Here is a 9,993-nt window from a genome sequence, read left to right on the forward strand (position 1 = left end):
AAGATTTTGGATTTTGATACATTTAGCTCCAATTTTGGGGACCTGCATATTTTCCTTCATTTGGAATCTACAGATCAGCCCTATTAACAAATCACAACTACAGAATAAAATATGACAGATATGATGAAATTATTAATAAATATTGACAGACATTGTAACTACTCTATGACCTGCAATTCTCTGCATTTTGGCTGACTAAACTCACCAAAGGATTGAAAATTTATAAGCTATTACTATTTATAAGCTATTACTTCTGTTTGGTGCAGAGAAAAATTCGTGAAGAGAAAGCTAGAAATTCTGACACCTGTTATGTCAACATACAATAAGACTGATGTCCATCCATCAACCTTCATTCTCATTGGCATTCCTGGGTTGGAGGCTGCCCACATCTGGATCTCCATCCCCTTCTGTGTGGTCTACGTTTTGGCCCTCCTGGGAAACTGTTCTCTTCTGTTTATCATCAAGACGGACTCCAGCCTCCATGAGCCAATGTACCTCTTCCTCTGCATGCTGGCTGTGGCTGATCTTATTGTGTGTACCACAGCTGTACCGAAACTTCTTAGCCTTTTCTGGTTCCATGATGGAGAGATTCGTTTTGAAGCCTGCCTCACTCAAGTGTTCCTGATTCACTCTTGCTCCACCATGGAATCTGGCTTCTTCCTGGCCATGGCATTTGACCGTTATGTAGCCATATGTAACCCATTAAGACATTCAGCTATTCTGACACATGCTGTAATTGGGAGGATGGGTCTAGGTATAGTACTCCGGGGCACAGCACTTCTCAGTCCTCACCCCTTTCTGCTACGCTGGCTTCCCTACTGCAGAACCAATATCATTTCCCACACCTACTGTGAGTTCATGGCCCTCATCAAGATTGCCTGTGCTGAGACAAGAGTCCGTAGAGCCTACAGCCTCGTTGTTGCCTTCCTCACTGGTGGGGTGGATTTCATATTGATCATCTGTTCTTATGTTCTCATACTCCACACTGTCTTCCACCTCCCATCCAAGGAGGCCCGACTCAAGACCTTGGGGACCTGTGGCTCTCATATCTGTGTCATCTTAGTGTCTTATACTCCAGCCTTCTTCTCTTTTCTCACCCACAGGTTTGGTCACCATGTGGCTCCCCATGTCCACATATTTGTGGCCAACATCTATCTTCTTGTCCCACCCATGGTGAACCCCATTATCTATGGGGTAAGGACCAAGAAGATACGAGACAGATTTCTTAAATTTTTCAGTTTTTCAAAGCCTGTGAGCTAAGTCCTTTGTGCTGATGAGTAATATATGAACAAATGTTATATTGTCTATCTTAGAATGTGTGATTCCTTCATGGAGCTCCTCTTTCAATGGTCAGAGGGTGTGGGTTTTCTGTGGGAAGTAACTCATCCAAAGACATATTTTATGTTGTAACAATTGTTACATAGAGGCAAATGTATTATTGAGTATGACTCTTTACCAAAATGTTGAAATATTGTTTCCTAAAAAACACACACACAAGCATAAAATGTAGAATCATCTGAGGCTAAAAACAAGAGATATTTAAAAGTAACATGATATATAATCACATATCTCTGGTTTACTATTTAAGCCTTACTACCAGATTTACAAATTCTCTTTTTTTCTTTTTGTCCCAGTCATTTCTTCTTGACTAAATATCCTTCTTTCTCAAGTGCATACCTCACTACTTTTTTAGTGAGTGTTTCTTGATGCTAATGTCTGTGTTCTATGTTCATCTAATGTTTTCCTTATTTCTTCTTTAATGATACTTTTCTAATTACACATTTCCATTCCCCCGTTATTACACCTCCTTCGCCTTTTGAAGACACTATCCTACAGACTTCTAGAATCTATTATTACTTCAAGAAACCTCTTGTTGGCCAAATTGTCATTAATTTTTAGGTAATTATGTTTTCTGTCTGTCATTAAATCCTATTGATTTTTGGGGTTGTTTGGTTTCACATGGGTAAATTTCACAGGTATTATGTTAAGTGAAAAAAGATTACATACTCTATGATTCTGTTTAAAAGAAACTCTCGGGAAGGAAAAGTAGTGTGGGAGTCGTGTTCAGGCATCCATGTTCTAAGGTCATGTAAGTGATTCTTAAATGCAGCTAATACTGAGCTGCAGTGATGTTAGTTGAGGAACAGAGACATGAGTTGACCATGGGGAAAATATTTCAGTCAAGTACTTCACCCTTCAAGCTCAATTGTGAAGAGAATTAACATTTGTTAAACTTTTACTAGATTCTAATCTCTTTATAGTGGGTTTTAATACATAATCACTTAACCCTCACAATATTTTTTAGAATTAATTATCATAAATATCTACATGATAAGTAACTCAACAAACTCATATTCAATGAGCTAGTTTAGAGGAGCTCAGATTAGAAGTCTGTCTAGCTCTGAAGCCATAATTTTCTTATGATCTCACCACGGCTCCACATACAGCCAAATCACTCAATGGGACTCCTAGGAACACAGCTTCTCACAGGCTGGTGTGTCAAAATTGTTGCTACTGGTTATTGCTGTCTTCATAACCACACTCAGTTTAGATCCATGTAGCTAATGTTTACTTGTTGACCAGAATTCACTGGGGATATAGAAATGACTAAGGCAAGGTATGTAAACAGTTTCAGAGTCTCAGAGGTGCATACAATCAATGTATCCTTTCTTTCCCATATGATTCCTGAAAAGATTGAGATTGAAAAAGACATGGCAGATATGAGTTCCAAATATCATCTTTCCTAGTGATGAAGTCTATTCTGGAGGACTCAGTTTGGTACAAGAGCCAGTGAACACTCTAAACTCCAGAGTTAGGCATATAGTCCTCATCAGAACATGAAGACTTACTACATGGAGGAGCACCAGAGAACACAGGGCTGCCTTAGAAAGTCTCACTACCAGGAAGTGTGTGCGATGGGGGGCAGGGCATGGGAAGAAGGGTCTTAATTAAATTTACTCAATTTATTCCTACCAAATTTTCAAATCTATGGGTTCTCTATAGCACATAGTGAATAAGGGTGAAAAAGGACAGGCTTTACAATACGTGAACATAAAGAATAGGCTAGAAACATTTTGTTCCAGTAGTTTCACATAATTGATTGAGACATATGAACATTTACTTTCAGTATAATAACATGTAACACTCATATAATGTCCACATTCTCATAATCACCCCTGAGTTCTTTACATACATTAACCCATTAAATTCTCATGCAAACTAAAAAGGATTTATAAGATTAATATCCTCATTTTACAAATAAGGAAACTGAGAAATAGAGAAATCAGTTGACTTTCTCATAGTCACAGAGATGGTTAAAAATGGAGATAGAGGGGCGCCTGGGTGGCACAGCGGTTAAGCGTCTGCCTTCGGCTCAGGGCGTGATCCTGGCGTTATGGGATCGAGCCCCACATCAGGCTCCTCCGCTAGGAGCCTGCTTCTTCCTCTCCCACTCCCCCTGCTTGTGTTCCCTCTCTCGCTGGCTGTCTCCATCTCTGTCGAATTAAAAAAAAAAAAAATGGAGTAATGGGGGCGCCTGGGTGGTGCAGTTGTTAAGCATCTGCCTTCGGCTCAGGGCCTGATCCCGCGTTCCGGGATCGAGTCCCACATCAGGCTCCTCCTCTATGAGCCTGCTTCTTCCTCTCCCACTCCCTCTGCTGTTGTTCCCTCTCTCACTGGCTGTCTCTATCTTTGTCGAATAAATAAATAAATAATCTTAAAAAAAAAAAAAGATGTGATGTTAATTAATACAAACTCCCTCTAAGAATTTATGCATCATCTTTTCTATTATAATAAAAATCAGTAGGATTTTTTTTCTAAAGTGCATGCTATGGAATATTAGCGTTGTAGGTTGGTCAAAGGAGCAATCAGAAGCCAATATCATCTTAGAGTTTCAAATGAATATTTGTTAATTGAGAGATCTGAGAAATCCTGCAGTAAAAATATAGCTAAAAATTTAGTTTTATTTATTGCCCAGAATTTACAAACATATTTTCCCTGAATTCTTTCTACAAATAATGTCAGTAATACCGCCTGGAACTAGAGAGCACTGTGTGGTATCATACGGCACAAGAGAACACATGTACACACTTGGCTAATACTGGACTTGGAACATCACTAAAACTTCTTGCTTTCCATAAGAAGGAAAGTCCTCTGTGAAGTGTCACCAGACACAGAGACAGAACTGTTTGGAAAATAATTGTTTGTTTAAAAAAAAGGAATCAATAAACCAGACTTTGTAAGTACTTATCTGTCAAAAAGTAACACAACACGGCTTTAAAGCTATAAAGACTATGAATTTGCCAAGATTGCCAAGTTTTTACAATTCTGTTCATGATAGAAAATCTCTTCTTTTCTTACATGGTTACCGTATTAATAGGATCAATTTCATGTCTAACAACATTTACATGGTAGAGTCAAGAATAATATTCTTTCTGAGAGGGAGTTCAGGCATATGGCAAGTGTTTCAGTGGCCATTATTTTGGGAACCAGCATAGTAAGGGTGATACACTATCTTTGTTTAAATTAGAACTTGAGGGAATTTATGGGGTTTTTAAATTATTATTATTTGTGTGATATTTTCTTTTGGGGGGGGCTGGTTTTGCTTTAAAATGATGCTGACTGTGGAATGTGATGTGTTCAGTCCTAATGAAAGCAGAACAAAGTGTTCATTTTCTTCCAAGTGGGGAATCTGAAGTATTTCCAAACAATGGAAAATCATAAGACAGTTTTATTCATGCATTTGACATGGGTCTCACTTTCCATTTCCAGATTTGGGAAGGAGGCTGACAGGTCTCCCCTGAGAGGGGCCTGCATAACTTCCAAATGTTCTCTTTCCGTTCTGAACAAAGAAAATTAGTACTGCTCCCTTCTTTAATTTGATTCTTTACAAGAGTTATGTTTTTTTCCTAGAAAAGACTTTCAGCACCTGTTCTCTAATCTGTTTAGTTCTGACGCCATAGATTACAGGGTTGAGAGCAGGTGGAATGACTACGTAGAAATTAGCCAAAAGGATGTGGATATAGCGTGGAATATTCCGGCCAAACCTGTGGGTCATAAATGAAAAAAATGCTGGGGTGTAGAAAGCCAACATGACACACACGTGAGAGCCGCAGGTGCTGAGTGCTTTGAGCCGGGCATCGTGGGAAGGCAGTCGAAAGACTGCACGAAGGATCTGGACGTAGGAAATGACAATAGCTATGATGTCCAACACCAGGACAGAGATGGCACATAAGCCATAGACGATGTTGACCCTGATGCTGGCACAGGACAGGCGGGCAATGCCCATGTGCTCACAGTAAGTGTGAGGAATAATTTGGTGTCCACAAAATGGTAACCGTAGGATGAGTAGAACAAAGGGCATGGCAAAAGACAAAGGTCTCAGTAGGATTATCAATGCAATGATGACTACCACCTTGTTTGTCAAGACCAGTGCGTACCGAAGAGGGTTACAGATGGCCACGTAGCGATCATAGGCCATGGCCATGAGCACAGCTGACTCCATGCCAGTACATAAGTGGATGAAGAACATCTGGATGAGACACCCCTCAAAGGAGATTTCTCTCAGTTTGAACCAGAAGATGCCAAGCATCTTGGGGATGGTGGACGTTGACAGGCCCAGGTCGATAGATGACAGAATGGCCAGGAAGTAGAACATGGGCTGGTGGAGGCTGCTCTCGGTCTCAATCACTGAAAGGATGCTTATATTCCCAAGAACAGCTGTCAGGTACACAGCAAAGAAAGGGAAACCAATCCAGATATGTATATGTTCCAGCCCCGGGATCCCCAGAAGGAAGAAAGAGTAGGGATGAAATAGGGTGGTATTAAGTGAGGCCATCTTCTGGGATATTTTGAGAGTGAAATAGATTATCGATCAAGAACCTCCCATTCACTGAATAAGCCTCATCCTTGCTTCGTGCACAGAGAAAACGAAGGGTCAGTGAAGGGACCAGACCTGTCGTGTCTACCCATCACTGAGACCTGAAAGGGTACAAATTGAATGGTAAAATGAAGCCACGTGATTTCAGCGTACTTCATCATATCCATGTGCCAAGTTCTGTGTTAAGACTGATTGCAAATGGTGAGTTAGAGAAGCTTCCTTTTTTGATGGAATTTAAAAGATTGTGTTTGAAACAGTTATGCAAATCAACCATTTAAATTAATAAAATAATTAAGATAAAGTTGCTCCCTTGCTCCTTAGGTACACAAAATATTTTCCTGTAAATCATTTATCATTATTTTATACAAATATCATTTGATTTATGACTACACACATTATGTACAAGGTAGGAACGTAAACATGAGCCTAATGACGGCCATTAGGACTCTGCATGTTCCACATTTCCGAGCTGAGCGTATATAATGCAGTCTCCAAAGAAACTGCAAGTGTAGCAAACCAGAACTTTCTAAGACAATTTTGGATCTGTGTAGGCTCCTGGATGTTTAAGGCCCCCAAAACAGTTTTCATGCCGTAGTCATTTTCTGATCTCTCCTTTCTTGCTGGTGCCAGTATCACAGAACAAATCTGCCTTGAGGTTTCATTAACGAAGCCACACCAAACTTCATTTCAGGACAATCCTCTTCATCTGGGTCTGCTTAGAAGGGAGTGTACATATTCCTCTTCAGTTCTGTTATGATGATAAGTAAATTGAACCTTGCCCTGTAAGTACCCTCCTGCGGATGTCTGTGCAGGAAGAAACAGAATTACACACGGGCACAGGCACATTAACGTTCAGGTGTATACAAGATCACAAAATTGTTAGGTAAAATGAATTCATTTATACACACCAGTCCTGGAAACTAAATTCATCATTTCTCTGACTATAGAAGTTGTTACAATATATACACATTAATAACTCTAAGCACATTGTGATCAAGAGCTCTTGCTTTCTCTTTTATATACCCTTTGGATAGATGATACATAGATAAATGATAGATAGATGATAGATAGATAGATAGATAGATAGATAGATAGATAGATAGATGATAGATATCTGCACACAGAGAGAAGGTCTGGCCCTTAAAAGTACTCAGTAGAAATGTGAATTACCAAGAACCACCAGCAGGAAAGTAGGTCTAATCCATACCGGTAGGAGGCTGTCTCCTTACTGACCTGAGAAGTCTGGAAGAACTTGGAGGGTTGAGGTAGGATGTGTTATTGTTATAGATCACCTTCGATGTAGTCCACTCCCTTATAGACAGAATTAGGCTTTTCCATTGTTCCTCTGCCCAGTATTCTGTGAGACTCCTAAGTCCCGCGTAAAGCAGGAACAGACTACCAAGTACATTAGCCAGATCGACCATAAGAACGGTATGTCTGGGGATGGAAGCATGTGTGTGTGTTTGCGTCTGTGCATGTGTGTTTCTGTGTGTGTGTGTGTGTGTGTGTGTGTGTGTGTGGGTTGGAAGGGTGCATTGCAGCTTGGATGTTGGACAAATTGCTTAAGAAATCCTAGAAAGAAGAGTTTGATCACAGGTACAGGAAGGAGACGGTCAAGATTATCAGTCAAGTCAAGCAAATTATTTGATCAAGAAAATAGAAGAGGGATTTCAAGAAAGAAATAACAGTATAGAAAACTATCCCTAATTTGAACAGGGGTGACTATATGCAAGGAAAGGTGTTTAAACCCAGGAGATTTGGGAAGGGGATGAAATAGAACCCTATAATCAGATTTCTTCTTTGTGATTGTGGTTCAGCTAATTTAGAGTTTAGTTAGATAAGAAATGGCATAATGTTTAGAAGCAGACACTAGGAGTTGAAGCCAGAGTCTTCCTGCCGTGTGAATTGGGTTCAATTATTTCCCTTCTTTGGCTCTATGATTCCTCACCTATGAAATGAGGATAAAATGCCTACATAGCAGAATTCTTGCAAGGTTTGCATGAGTCAAGATGGGTCATCAAAAATGTATAGTTACAGTTCCTGGTAAAAACCTATTGATTAGAACAGGATAAAGTAGAGAGCTAGAGTGGAAGTGGTTCCGACTTATCTCAGGCCTTCAGATAATCCTCACATCAGGGGTCAGCAGACTAAACCCTCATCCTCACTTTACATGCATGAAACTATTTTGATAGGGTTTCTAACATTTGTAATAGAGTATATCTGATTAAACCGATGCCTCGACATTTTCACAGACATTAACATTATGTTCTCGGAGACCAAACCATTCCAAAATGATTAGCACTACCGTCAGTTGAAAGAAAGTAGCAAGTGGTTTGGTGTGTTTTACTAGGTTGTAATTGGTGAGAGGTAATTTCTGAAGAGATTAAGGTAAACTCGACTATTGTTCTCCGTCTGTGTCAAAAATGCCCTCAGGATGGCAACATTTATCCAACCTTTAAATGAGATTAGAGGGGATTGAAGGAGAGGTAACAGTGAGCAAGAGACAGAACAGATGAGAAGAAAGAACCTGACTGATCAGTAATTAGACTCCAGGTCAGTGAGGAGCTCTCTGCACAGAAACAACGGCAGAGTTGTTGAAAGACGTAGGAGCTGCACACAGAGATGGTGCGAGGATGTATCAGAAATAAAAGCAGCAGTTGCCCATGTGCACGTAAGAGCTTATCTCAGCACATTCCTACAGTCAGTGCCCTTATCCCCTCCCTTCGGTCAGCACGTTTTCCTACTCCCCCCACCCCCGTCCTATCATCCACCACTCTTTTCCTTGTGCTCGGCTGGACGCAGATAAGGATCCATACTTCTGAAGCATCCCTTACCAGCAAGGACTCCGGGAGAAGTTAGCAAATCTCCCCTAGCATCCTTCTGAGCTCCATTTCTTTTAGTGCGTGGATTTTTTATGCAGCGGCCACAGCCTCTAGAGTGAGAACTTTGTCTGTCTTGGAACTCCCTGAGGATAGTGGGTGCTAGAAACCTCGGAGATCTGGATTAACTCCTTTTGTAGCGGAATAGAATACACCAGACACTGACGGACCATGTCTTGATCCTGGCCCCTAATTCCCAAATCTAGGATTAGCATAGTTCCAGGGGGATAATTATTTTATTATTATTATTATTATTATTATTATTATTATTATTATTATTATTTTGGTCTTGTGAAATTCTTTAACATTTATTCCAACAGGGTTCCTGGAATTGGTTTTAGGCTATTGATTCTGAACTCCTTGAATGGTGGGGTTGCTGGTCCAGGCCCCAAATATATATAAGCTAGTGATTGTATTAAGTCCATGTATCTCTTTAGTATTGTGCAACTACCACATTGACTCAATATTTATTATAATTGAAGTGCTCAAAAGTAAAGAAGTACACTAAAATTGCTCCATAATGACTCAGTATTTAGCATAATTGCACTACCCTGAAGTGAAGAAATGCACACAGTTTTGCATCATACTGAAATCTATCATGGCATTCCAGTGGCGGTTTCCCATCAGTAATGGAAAGCAGAGATAAAAATCCGGAAGGCAGAGGCTAGTCATTTTATCACTCCCTTCCTGACCACTTATTTAAAGCCATGTACGAATGGCCTTAGCCTTTCAATCTCAATTTTGAAACCTGTAAAATGAGGACAATTGTCAAAAGAGTTTCAGTGTCCTGTAGTCCTAACATCATATAAGAGTGTCATCCGTTTCACTGATGAAGAGGCAGAAATCAAGAGAGGAAGAGAAGTTTACATGGGAAAGTAGAGCTGTGTGTTCAAGCTTCCATTCCAGAGGGCTTTCCGTGAGTAACAGGAACTGATCTGGGACATTCAGATGGATACAGCAGTTTCATCGTTCATTCTCGGATGAATTCAAACAACTATGCACTGACCGTCTACGATGTATCAGGTACCATTTTAGGCACTGCCCGTATAGTAGGAAACAGGACAGCCAGTAAGAGAAGACAAGAAACAGAATAAAGGATCACACAGATGACAAAAATGAGCTGTGCTGAAACATAAAGCTGGGAAGTGGGAGAGGGTGCAGATGGTGCGAGTTAGTCATTCTAAGCATCATCCAACAGGACAAACCCCAAAGGAGACCCCCATACTGCGGCTGCAG

At 40.3% G+C, this 9,993-nt stretch overlaps 2 protein-coding genes across 2 annotated transcripts; one reads left to right on the forward strand and one right to left on the reverse strand.

The window, feature by feature from the left end:
- The first annotated feature begins 309 nt into the window (after positions 1-309).
- On the forward strand, positions 310-1,260 carry LOC123782586 (olfactory receptor 52D1-like). Its single transcript, XM_045782836.2, has one exon. It carries the CDS (start codon positions 310-312, stop codon positions 1,258-1,260), a length of 951 nt encoding a protein of 316 aa, XP_045638792.1.
- A 3,634-nt stretch (positions 1,261-4,894) lies between these two features.
- LOC123782605 (olfactory receptor 52E1-like) lies at positions 4,895-5,842 on the reverse strand. The gene has a single exon (XM_045782856.2). It carries the CDS (start codon positions 5,834-5,836, stop codon positions 4,895-4,897), a length of 942 nt encoding a protein of 313 aa, XP_045638812.2. The 5' UTR covers positions 5,837-5,842.
- Between the last annotated feature and the right edge of the window lie 4,151 nt (positions 5,843-9,993).

Source organism: Ursus americanus, chromosome 16 (genome assembly GCF_024610735.1).
Source record: "Ursus americanus isolate L20-20 chromosome 16, mUrsAme1.1.p, whole genome shotgun sequence".
In the NCBI taxonomy this organism is placed as follows: domain Eukaryota; kingdom Metazoa; phylum Chordata; class Mammalia; order Carnivora; family Ursidae; genus Ursus; species Ursus americanus.

Excerpts from the sequence above, each read along its gene's own strand:
- LOC123782605 (XM_045782856.2), bottom strand. The coding sequence starts at position 5,836 with ATGGCCTCACTTAATACCACCCTATTTCATCCCTACTCTTTCTTCCTT.
- LOC123782586 (XM_045782836.2), top strand. The coding sequence starts at position 310 with ATGTCAACATACAATAAGACTGATGTCCATCCATCAACCTTCATTCTC.